The sequence below is a fragment of the Nicotiana tabacum genome, chromosome 16 (genome assembly GCF_000715075.1).
Source record: "Nicotiana tabacum cultivar K326 chromosome 16, ASM71507v2, whole genome shotgun sequence".
NCBI lineage: Eukaryota > Viridiplantae > Streptophyta > Magnoliopsida > Solanales > Solanaceae > Nicotiana > Nicotiana tabacum.
The window spans coordinates 34,164,741-34,177,267 of NC_134095.1; the positions used below are offsets into that span (position 1 = coordinate 34,164,741).

Sequence of the window (12,527 nt, forward strand, 5' to 3'; positions counted from 1 at the left end):
ATAGCAAATGGTATGTATAAATGGCTAATTACTACTAAAAGATAGTGTTTTATGAAAATTTCTCTAAAAAATAATGTCTAAACAGCAAATCAAACTTTATCCAAATTAAATTTTAGCGAAATGGCCTCCTGACCACTTAAACTTGCACCCATTTGTAACGCCGATACATAAGTTACCGTTTTCCCATTTGAACACTCCAACTTGACAGAATGAGTACTAATAAATACATCCAGTAGAGCGTATATATCAATTGTGCTGACATGTACAACACGTCATATGTTAGATTACTTATTACTTGACATGTGTTATTTGTGGGTCCCATTTCAAATACTAAATCAACAAAAAAGAAGTCACAAATTAAAAACAGAAAAAAGAAAAGGAGGAAAAAGACCTGACACTTCCTTCTTCTTCATTCACCCACCTCCCTTTCTTACCTTATTCTTATTCTTATTCTTATTCTTTCTTCTCCTTTCTCTTTTTCCTTACCGTTCTTTCTCTCTTATTCTGAATCAATTTCACAACTCCACTATGGTCATGATTAGACCAGAAAAAGAATGAATTTTGGAATTTCAGAAATTCAATATGAATCCATTGTTTTGAAACAGTGGAGGCCACTAAATACCATTGCAAATATCTGCCTTTTTTTTGCTACTGTTTTTGCAAAGAGATTCGATGATAGAGTTTTCTTCATACCATCGGTGGTTTAGAGTGGTGAGTATTTTTGACCGCCATAAAACTTAAATGGTTGCTGCCTCTACTTCGTTGGCAACCAATCAAAACCCCATCTTTTCTAAAACTCCAAAATCGTAAGATATAAGTAAAAGTATACAATCTTCATATCGAATTTTGGCCGGAATTAAAATTTTTGATGTTCTCTCTCCTTGCTTAATTTGAAGAGAAGAAAGAGAGCGGAAATGAGTACTGACAGGCTAGGGGTCGTTTTTCCCTTTACTTTTTTATTTTTTTAAATTTTTTTTCTATTGAGCATATTATTTTCTTTAATCAGATTATTGCATTCACGCGCATTTTCTGCGTGATTGATACGCATTTTGTCCACATCACCTATGTCACTGCCAAATAAGCATAGTCAATAGTCAAAGTAGTTTATTAGTACTCGTTCTGTCAAGTTGGAGTGTTCAAATAAGAAAACTATAAGTTTATGTATCGGCTTTACAAACGGGTACAAGTTTAAATGGCCACGAAGCCATTTTGCCTTAAATTTTTTAAAACAAATATGCCCAAACGCTAGCTATTTTTTTCCCGTGAATTTAGTACTTATTTGACGGCAGACATATTCTCCCCAAAAAATCAAAACAAGCCAAAGAAAAAGGGCAGAAAAAGCACATAAAAGTCTCTCTCTCACGCACACACACTGTCGAGAATCCATTCTCTTTCGCCTAAACTTTCTCTCTCTACAACAACAATGGCGGCTCTGCTCACAGACAATCTCAGCCGCGAACAATACCTCTACTTAGCCAAGCTCGCCGAACAAGCCGAACGCTATGAAGAAATGGTCCAGTACATGGACAAACTAGTCCTCAGTTCCACTCCCGCCGCCGAACTCACCGTCGAGGAACGAAACCTCCTTTCCGTCGCTTACAAAAACGTGATCGGCTCTCTTCGTGCCGCGTGGCGTATCGTATCCTCCATTGAGCAGAAAGAGGAATCGCGTAAGAACGAAGAACACGTGTCGCTCGTCAAGGAGTACAGAGGTAAAGTTGAGAATGAGTTAACGGAGGTTTGTGCTGGTATTCTCAAGTTGCTCGAGTCGAATCTCGTGCCATCTGCTTCTACGGGTGAATCGAGGGTGTTTTACCTCAAAATGAAAGGTGATTATTACCGGTATCTAGCGGAGTTTAAGGTTGGAGATGAGCGGAAGCAGGCTGCTGAAGACACTATGAATTCTTATAAGGCTGCTCAGGTACTGTTTTAGTTGACTTTTTCCTAGGTTTTGAGTTTGTGCTTTTTACTGTTCTTCAGATTAGGGCAAATTAAGTCTCGGATGTTTTAACTACTTGTTGTGATAGTAGGATCGTATAGATCGTGAAGTAAATGTAGAAAACTGTAGCTAGATTTCGACTTGAACATAGAGAACTAATTTTAGCCATACTGATCTGGATTTTGATTTTCTGTATTTGTGTTGAGATTGTTGTGGAGAATGTTAAATAGGATTTGATTTTTCTATTGCAGTTTAGTTTTTTCTGTTACATATATATTAACCTAACTAATATGGATGAAATTGTGAGAAATAAGCAGGATTAGTGTTGAGATGGCGATAATGCATCTCGAAATTGTAGTTAGAGTTCAATATGGATTGTAAAAATTTAGCCATTGTGATCTGGATTTAGTTCTTTTGAGTTGAGATTGTGGTGGAGTTCTTATATTAGTGTGTAAGTTTCGATTTTTCTGTTGCATTTTTTTCCATCACAGATTTTACTAAAATGTTGATAGGTTGCAAGATGAGTGTTTAAGCTGCATCTTCAGTTGATTATTCCTTTGCATTGCCATCTTTGACCATTGAAAGACAACTAAGAATCTTATAAAAAAAAATTACTACAACTAAGAGGACAAGAAGGGACAAAGCTTTGTGATCTGCAGGTTGTAGCCTTACTCTGTTTTGTTCAGAGATATCGCTTTTCTGGTGTGGTGTTTCATATTTGTATCAGCTGAAGTGTCATTTCCATCCAAGAAGGGTCTCTCAACACCAAATTGTCTTTATGCTTGTTTGAAATTAAAGATTGGACTGAAGTTATAAGAAGTCCTTGCTGTGCAAAGTTAGGAGATCAGTTGTAGACTGGTCAATGTTAGTGAATATCCAAGGATATGCACATCGGTTAGGCTTAAGCCAGTTTAGCTTTAGTTGCATCATTGATGTAGTTAGAAACCCTCTAGGTTCAATTTTCTTGTCGTGAGATTGGGTGTCTGAATAACAAAATTAATTTCACATGCAAAGGCTTTCTTATTATGCTGCAGGTATTTAGAAACTGTATAGAGGACATTCAGTTGATTTAACCTGGAGTTTTTATTTCTCGGTTTTGGCTCCCTCTGGCTCTTGATGAACTGTTTATTTTCGAAAAATGTTTGTCTAGCATGCGCGTGTTTATCGGCTTCTACAGTTGGTCAAATCTTGAATGTTCATATGTTTGCAGTTGGTGTTGTATGCAAAGTTCCATCATATGGTTGGGACTTTCAGTTTTGCTAATTCTATTTTCTTTCCTTTGTTATTGTTGAAGGAAATTGCACTAGCAGATCTGCCTCCAACACATCCTATAAGGCTGGGTCTTGCACTTAATTTCTCAGTCTTCTACTTTGAGATTCTGAACTCATCTGACAAAGCTTGTAGTATGGCAAAACAGGTAAAATTTGGTGTTTCTGTTGCAGATATGCTATGAATTTCATGTGCAGCTCTTCTAGTCAAGGTTAACAGGCGGGCACGAGTGTGAGCCTTGTATTTGTCCCTCTTCGTATTGAAGCTAACCTGCAAGATGGATCAATTACGATTTGCATCAGTTTTTAATATATCTATTACTCCATTATAGACGCCAGTTAGTCTAGTTGTGTTAGAGGGTCCATAATCATATTGCATTTGGTTGATTTGTTTGTCTACCTGTTTAGGCTTTTGAGGAAGCCATAGCTGAGCTGGACACTTTAGGTGAAGAATCTTATAAGGATAGCACCCTCATAATGCAACTCCTACGAGACAATCTCACACTTTGGACCTCAGATGCTCAGGTAGGTGCTTCTGTTGAGGGGCTGCCATTACAAAGCACCATCACATGCAAACGCGTAGTTTAACTCTGAAACTTGATTTCTTTACTTAATAAAACTTTCTTTAATTGTTGTCATGTGCTTAATGCAGGATCAGTTGGATGAGTCTTGATTGTATGCTGACTCATCATCTCTTTTAAGGGGTGGGCTCCAAATGTCATTTGCCTTTTGCTGACTTATTGTATAAGAAAAAGGACAGCTTCCCTTGACATTATGTATTCGATATTTGACTTATGGTGGTATGGAACTTCGAAAAGCGAGGAGTTAAATTGCCATATTTTCTGCATTTCCTTTCTGTTGGTATCAGTTGCTGGCGTTAGAATTTCTTTTTCCTTTTTTTAGCCGCGAACGGTCAAACCTGGTATTGAGTTATTATAAGAAAATTTAAATGGGTGTGCTTTTTATGAGTTTTTTATGATTAGATATTTTCTTCGTTCTGAGAAAACGAGAAGCTTTGATGACTATTTTACAAACTTCCATGGTGGTTGGTTACCTGCTGTCACAAGGAATCAAGGAATGTTGCTCTCTGTTTCTCTGTGACATTGTTATAATACGTTGGAGCTCTGGTATTAACCGCAATAGCTGCTTTATAAATTAGTCTACAAGTTTCACGACTTCATAAATAGTATACTACAAGTTTCACAACTTAAATCTCATAATTGCGCCCTGGCAAATCGTGATATTAGCATCATTTCAAGTTTGTATTCATATAAATGTGCTTTTGGTGCTATAACTATGTTCTCTTTTAGTTTGATAATGACTACCTTGGTAGTTTTTGTTGGAATAACCGAAATGACTGCCTCGGTGACCTTTGGTTGAATAATTCTGTGTTTCTCAAGTACATAATTTTTCAAGATGGATCATGAGAACATGTCTTAACGGAATACACATTTTACAAATGGTGATACTGCTGATCTATAAATAGCGAGATCCAATTCTTAGAAATTAAAAATAAGAGGCTAGGAGATCCAACTTCGACTTAAGATAAAAACAATTTTTCGACACAACCCCCCCAAAGTATTTCAATTCAAGCAAGAGGATAAAGAGCTTTCATGAATATTAGTTTTCCAATCGTAGTCGATGGATAAGAGAGAAGAATGGTACCATAATTTTTCGAGGGTCTCGTCCCTTCACCATTATACAAACATGTATATACCTCCACAGCAGTTTATTCTCATGAGAAAAATTGGGAGACAGATACCTAACAAAAGCTCAACGAGTTCTTCATAAACTTCATATTCAACAGACACTGGTAAGGTTTGCACTCCAAATTCATAATTTAAAAGGATGTCGAAGGACCGTTCGAGTCACTAAGGGGCATAGTGGCACCCTCGCCCAGCGCCATTTCCGGACCTAGCAGCAAACAAACGGACCGGCCGTGCCTGAACTCAGACGGGACCAAACTCTTCTTTGTTTGAGCAGCTCCCAGGCACGCAGACCGAAGATCTCAGTTGTCAGGACAAGTATCTTTGTTAGACCGTGGAGAGAGCCTCAATCGATCTTTTCTAGGATTCCTTATCATGCCACATGGAGATCTAGCAGTAGTATTACACTGTTTGAAGCCAAAAAAAAAAGGAAAAGGAGGAGGTAGTGTAGCACTGTAGACCTATGTGGAATACAACAAGCAATGGCATAAATAACACATGCATTTAAGATATTATTGAGATAGATATGAGAGCTCGTATCAAGTTCAGGACTACCCACACAGTTTGACTGTTTTGAGTAATAACTATTAGACAAAAACACGAAATAAACATTAATATTGGTCTTTGATAAGCGCTAGACATGGGAGCAAGGGACATTGTCCAACATAACTACAGGCTAAAGTCGAACAAGCCTGCCTTGGCTTAATCATTTTTCCCTAGTGCTGTTCTTGAGCCATTCTAGGTACTGGGGGCTGCCACCAACTATTGGCATGGCAATCACTTCAGGAACTCTGCAGCAACAAGCAAAAGAAAGGATCAGAATATTCTGTCTGTCTGCAGTCTCCTCACCCTCTTCTCGGGTAATAATGTTTGAGCAAGATAACAATTAGCTTATTGCACCCAAGACTAATAATGAATGTGAAATTTTTGGGGCAGAAATTGCAGGCTATCACCGGTGATATAAGGATAAGATATCATATGGCACACATATTATTGTACATGAAAAATCCGTCTTCCTTCTAATTCCCTTTTTTAAACATTAGAACCAGATAATCAAAAAGGATGACCTGTAAGTTTATCTAAATAATGCACAAAATGAGAGCCAAATGTAAAGACTTACTCATATTCATGGTTGGCCTTCACATGCTCTGTAAGAGCTTCCAAAAGGGATTCCCTGGTCTTGATTATAAGCAGCTCCTCAGAATCAGTCTGTACCTGTTTACAGCAAAAAAAAATAACAAAATTATTCTTAGGAAACAAGACAACACCTATAACGTGTTGAGAAAAATTGGTCTCGATCAAAGCTGAACTGTCTGGTAACTGAAGCATGGAGGAGAAAAGCCAGATCGAAGAGGAGTCTTACCTCTCCTTCCCACTCGTAAACTGATTCGACGCCTGCACACACAGCACATCAATTCACTTATGCATCCACAAGCTTCTTGAAGTACTTGTCATAATGTGAAAAGTTATCAACGTAGGAAAGAAGGTTAATGAAGGTCCATGCAAAATTATTAATGTTTTGCATACGAGTAACTCTGCCACCGAGAAGGCTTCTACACATGTAAGTGAACGCTGAGAGCCACATGCATGGTTAACTTGCACTTTAGTTCTTTCCCAAATAACGGTTAACTAATTTGAACCAATGCTACAAACATAATGAACCAGACCCCACTTTGTGGGATTTACTGGGTCGTTGTTGTTGTTGTTGTTTTGCCACAAACATAACGAACAACACCAGAGATGAACCTAACATATGATACAAGGGCAAGACCAATATTACAATATATGAGCCATTAAATAAACCTCATGCTTCATCATGCAACTATGACCTTTAGTGGTACTCCAAATTATCAAAAGGATCTGGAGAAATCCCCAAACCTAGTCTTTACACCTTTCTTTCAAAATATGCATGACTGTGAACCTGCCCCAGTAACAGCGCCGTTCTCTTTACACCTTGCATCTGTTTTTCTGTTATTATAGATACTCTCCTAGTTCCTTGCTTCTATGAGATTCAAATCATTACCAATAACCAAATCCTACTGTCTTTTACCCTTTCCACCCAAATTTCTTCCCTATTACCAGAGACTTATCCAGCCACAAGGCCCTAGAATGAGAAATTAAGCCCTAAAAGTCGCTCCTCTCAATTTGCCATTCAGATTACATGTCCAACAAAAAGGTCCCCAACACACATTCTACATTACCCTGGTGTTGACAATGACATTTTACGAAATTTCAATGCATATCCCTTCAATTATTTATAGTATTGATCTTTTGAGAATCTAGTTCCTCTAAGAGAAAACGAGAAAAGTGGACATCAATATTTTCAACGTCGTAGCAGCCCAACCACATCAAAGAAAAGCCATGCAATCAACATCTCAATGAGGTTCAATCTTTGGAAAGAGAATTTAGTCAAAAGCACGCAACACCACGAGCAGTAAACAGGTGAAACAGCAATATATTGGGTTCATATATCCAAGTTCTTTATCGCACATTACAAAGAAACTAAAAGATCTAAACACTCCATGGTTAACAATCTTGTAACCAACATAATGCTTTATATCACTGATGAGACAATACATGAATCAAACTTCTAAGTTCCAATGCCAAGTGCGACTAGGAAATGACAAGGAATTAGCACTCTGTACTATAATTCAATTCATGACAACAAGAATGAACCACACTTTCTCAAGCACAGCGGTAATAGGAGCATGTTGAACTGAAGTTGAATTGCTAAGCTCTAAACAGCCAAATGACGGCAAAGATACTGTGAGAAATGGACCATCCAGTCGGTGCAAGATAGAAAAATGAAGGTTACATTAGCTAGTTAGAGTACTAATTAGGAGCTGTGCGTGCCTGGTACTCGATTAACACATGCTGCAAGTTTCTCCTTGACTATGCTCCCTGCTAGTTTCTTACCTGCAAAATAGCCAGAAACCAAAATATTAATGCTAAAGCTTCCACCTGTAGCTTCAGAAATCACTGAGATTACAAAAGCAATCATAAAGGCAGCATCCTTGAAAATATAGGGACATTTATTCTGAAATCATCTTTTTGTAACATGTTTAAAATTGGTACATTTGGACAGATAATAAATACAGTATTTGTTGAGACAACAGTAGCAGCTCTTAAGCTCAGATTATCCAACTATCAATCTTTTGGATCATCCTAGGTGACTTTTGGAACTTTGATACAAGTACAATATTATAATGCCGGTTCTCTTTTCGCTAACACAATGACCAAGACTCATGAATTCTAGAGCTCAAATTCGAAAAAGTTATTTTCTTTTACTTCCTTTTTAACTTTTGTCTAAGAATAGAACTAAAGGTACACCATATAGAACATTAAAAAGAAAAAGTAAAAGGAACGGAAGACCATAGAATCGAGTTTAAACCACACATAGTATATGATCCTGTAGTGAAGATATCACGATGAGTCAAGATCGATGTTATAGTAGCTTAATATGCCAGCAGATATCATATTTCAGCTAAAACCTCAACCTGATTTACCATTTCATAAGATGATCATAAACAACACTTATCAAATTATCTATTAACATCTAAAGTGCATAAAGCCAAGTACCTAAGTCACTGAAATGCCAAAACTATCAAAAGATTATAAATTGAATAGCAGAAGAAATAAAAAAAAGACAAACCCAATTCTTTGTTAGGAACAGTGACATAGACAACAATGCTGGGAACAATCTTGCTGCTTCCTTCCATTCTGATGCTATTACTAACACTCGTACTCTGTCTTAATTTCGACCTAAAACATTAAACAAACAAAACCTAGATAGGAATATTCTTTTCCTCAAAAACCCACAAACTAATTCAAGATTCTGATTATAAAAAATAAAAATAAAAAATTGCAAGAGAAATGAGAATTACCGTAAGAAAGGGGGAAAGGGAAGCGAGTGAGCAGAACCGGTTTTAGAAAAAGTTTGTATTGAAAGATTAGAGAGACCAAAAGTAAGAACGCAGAAGGCGCCTACTATGGGCAATCGACGACGTACTACACTTGATGATGCTATTGCTGAGAATCTTAATGCCATCTGTAATTTGATTATTAACTCTACTTTTATATTAGAAAAAATACAACACATAAAAAGAATTGGTAATTTTTTAGCTTTATATTAGGTTTGGCAGTAAAAGACCAAAATAATTGGCGCCAAATAACCAAAGTTATTTTCCTAAAAAATAGCAAAACAATTTATAGAACCGCTCTCTCTCTCTCTTCTCTCCAATTCTTACGTAAATAAAGTAACTGTTTTCCGTCTTCTACGTTCCATATCTTCTTCCAAAATGCACTCAGTACTCTTATCTCCCCTTTCCTTAAATGATTCCTCATTCATTTATTCTCTTTAGTTTTTTTTATTAAAAAAATCTCCTCTTCTAATGGTTGCACCTATCTACCTAAAATTTAGGTTTTATTTTCTGTCAAAATTATCTGAACATTTCTCCAAAACCTTTTTATATCTCTTTTCTGATTTTTTTCACACTGTAGCAATGTATATAAGTTTAGAGCAAGTTCTAAGACATAAAATAATAAATATAATTGTGGGATAAATAAATTTTTAATATACATTTTGATATACAATGATGGAAAATAATTTTTTAATATATACAAATAAGGAAAATAAATTGTTTGGTATATTTAATATATTATACACTATGATATACAAATAATGTAATTACTTTTATTATGAAAACAAATTGATATAGAGACAACAATAAATTTTGGATAACTATATTTATAAATTCATAATACAAATAATGAAAATAAAATTTTAATATTCATTTAGATATACACAAAGAATGAAAATAAATCTGTGATATACATTTCACAAATAATCACCCATGTGTATTTTGGCTGTTATATATCAGTATGTATATCACAGAAGAATTATACATAGACATGTATATCATATTATATGTCAGTGTATATCACACAATATTTTCAATGATATACATAGTCATGTATATAAATATGCATGATATACATGAAATAAGATATATAAGTCGATATACATTGAGATGTGTATTCCCCGAAATTTGAAAGTTCAATAAATTCATTCCTCTTTCGATTCAAAACAAACTATTTCTTTTCTGAACAAAATTTTTGTGCAAACTTGTGGAAAGTTTGCTTGATTTCATCCATTAATGCTAAGTGAGAATGAAAAAACTTGTCCAACTTCGAAAATGGGCCACCAGAATTTCAGTTTCATGGTTGTTCTATTCCTTTAGGCATTTATTTATACCAACTGTTCTAAAATTTTCTGCTGTGAAGAGAGAGAATGAGGAGATATGAAGAAGAGATACAAAGAGAGAGACACACAGGGGAAGAAGGTCTAACCCTCTTTTTTTTATATACAAAATTAATTTTTTAAATTAAAATATAAATGCAGGCCATAAGATGCCAATAACAATAAGTTGTGCTTTTTTATGCCATTTATTAGGTTAGGTTGTCATACAAGGCCAAAACCCCTTTATTTGCTTTTATTTATATTTCCTGTACTCCTCAAAACTTTCTAGAACTAGAAGTAACCACTTTTGGGCTTATATTTGGGTTGGGCTAGATATGTGGGCTAGTTGAAAGCCATATTTTTCTTGGGATCTTTACACAAATAGTCGGTCATATTCATTATTTACTATTTCTATCCATATACATAGATTATACATTGATTATACATAATTATACACATATAATACATAAATTATGCATATATTATACCCCACCACTATGTTTAGTTTAATGATTGGATGAGCGGCTATTTGGATTAATTCTTCTTCTTTTTTTCTTCTCATCAAGCAGTAAAAAGAAATGAGAAATGTATATTTTTAGCCGCTCCCAAAAATAATAACCGATAAAATGTATATTTTTTGTACATATGTGTATTATATACCCATTTTATATATTTTTTGGCTAACAAATACAATTAATCTCGACCGAATGACCAATTTTGTATCTTGCCCAACATACACTGTAATCATATAGCCTATATACAACATTGCAAAGCTATAGCCCAAAAATAATAGGCTAAGATTCAACACCCAACTCCAAATATGTTCTCGAAATCCCTATTTTTTTCTTCTAAAACCTCAAGCTTTTAACCCAATTTTTGAATCAATAACTGTGACTTAAATATTAGTTCAACAAATAAATTTTATTTGGGTGGTGAAAATTAGATTTTTAAGATAATCCTCCATTGTTAAAGAAGCATAAATAAGTGGGTCTAAATTTCAAATATGATTTTGTGAGAAATTTGGAGTGGGTGTTGTTTAATCTTATTAGAAATAGTCTAAGGAGGTTCTTTATAAAATTGAAGTCATTTAATGGAGATTTGGACAAGTTTTGAATAATAATTGTAAATAAAAATCATAAAAAAAATTCGTCTACAAACGTTTATACACTTTCATATAATGTTATACACTTTTATACAAGATAGTATATAGGTGTAAGTCGATTCCTACGTTTTTAAATTACCAGAAGCTCTTAGCTACTCAGCTATACTATAGGCTCTAAAGGCATTACTTGACTGAAAGAGTGCTTATATTATGGGGGCTTCCCTTTCCAACATCTGACTTATATACAGGTCAACATCGACTTAAGAAGCACGAAAAAAAAAAGTAGCTACCTCGGGAGAGGGATGAGAGTAGTCTTTTTCCAATAGGCTAGCTGCCTTATGATGAGCCCCATCACAGAGATGCACAGAGGAAGAGCCCCTTTGCTTGCTTTTTGGGACATGTAAGACAGCCTAGCAGATCCTTTTGAATGTCCATCAAAGGCGAGGTGGGAAATGCCCCGCACGAACGTGCCCCTCACCAGAGAGCCACTGAACTCGCTTTCAAGAAGAGTCTTTCCTGCTTCCAATTCATAGACTTAAAAAAGGGTCTACACCGCCACGTCGAGACTCTCTTTCGAAAGTGAGGGGCTAGCTTGCTTCCACTGGTGGCGGGCGGGCGAAGTCCTCCTCCATCTAATCTAACCCTACCTCGTTCGCCCAGGCCTGCCGGCACAATAAGAGAATGAGGGGCGGAAGGAATGCTCTGCTCATCTTTCTTACGGCTCGTTACCGCAGCGCTCCTTCTCTCACTTCTTGAAGACTTTCTTTTTCTTTCGGCACGGCATAAAATAAAGGCTGTTCTTGTTGCGGGTTTATCAGATACAACCATATAACTATTATACAATATTATATATTATTATACAAAAACTGACTTCGTCTTCTTCCTTGAGTCTTTTCTGAAATTTAACTCACTACTCCAAATCACTTCAAGTTTATGTTTTGAACTCCTCTTCATGTTTCCAATCAATTGGAACAATACTCAAGTCAAACAACTAAAAAATTCAAAAAACCCAATTTTTAAAATAAAAATTTCGAACAACCCTTAATGGTGGACTTTTATTTTTCAAAGTTTTCAATCAACCATAGTAAAGAGAAGCTCAACTTCGGCTCAATTCTATTTTTCAACAAATATAAACAACATCCACACCAACTTTTTTACAAAAATCGTATTCGAAATTCAAACTCAATTCTTTTAACTTATTCAACAATAGTGAGTTACCTTTCTAATCTAATTTTCACCGCCCATTTTATAAAATTACTACTCTAACCACGAT

The 12,527-nt window shown here is 35.6% G+C and overlaps 2 protein-coding genes across 2 annotated transcripts; one reads left to right on the forward strand and one right to left on the reverse strand.

Moving 5' to 3' along the window:
* The first annotated feature begins 1,387 nt into the window (after positions 1 to 1,387).
* Positions 1,388 to 4,054, forward strand: LOC107817861 (14-3-3 protein 10). Its single transcript, NM_001326007.1, is given in 4 exon segments — positions 1,388 to 1,921; positions 3,234 to 3,356; positions 3,616 to 3,732; positions 3,860 to 4,054. Coding segments are annotated over 4 exon segments (759 nt in total). The 5' UTR covers positions 1,388 to 1,423; the 3' UTR covers positions 3,881 to 4,054.
* A 1,343-nt stretch (positions 4,055 to 5,397) lies between these two features.
* Positions 5,398 to 9,234, reverse strand: LOC107817862 (protein CutA, chloroplastic-like). The gene is made up of 6 exons (XM_016643754.2): positions 8,798 to 9,234; positions 8,566 to 8,675; positions 7,767 to 7,829; positions 6,277 to 6,308; positions 6,034 to 6,128; positions 5,398 to 5,704 (listed from the first exon to the last, which is right to left on the reverse strand). Exons 1-6 carry the CDS (start codon positions 9,010 to 9,012, stop codon positions 5,620 to 5,622), a joined length of 600 nt encoding a protein of 199 aa, XP_016499240.1. The 5' UTR covers positions 9,013 to 9,234; the 3' UTR covers positions 5,398 to 5,619.
* Between the last annotated feature and the right edge of the window lie 3,293 nt (positions 9,235 to 12,527).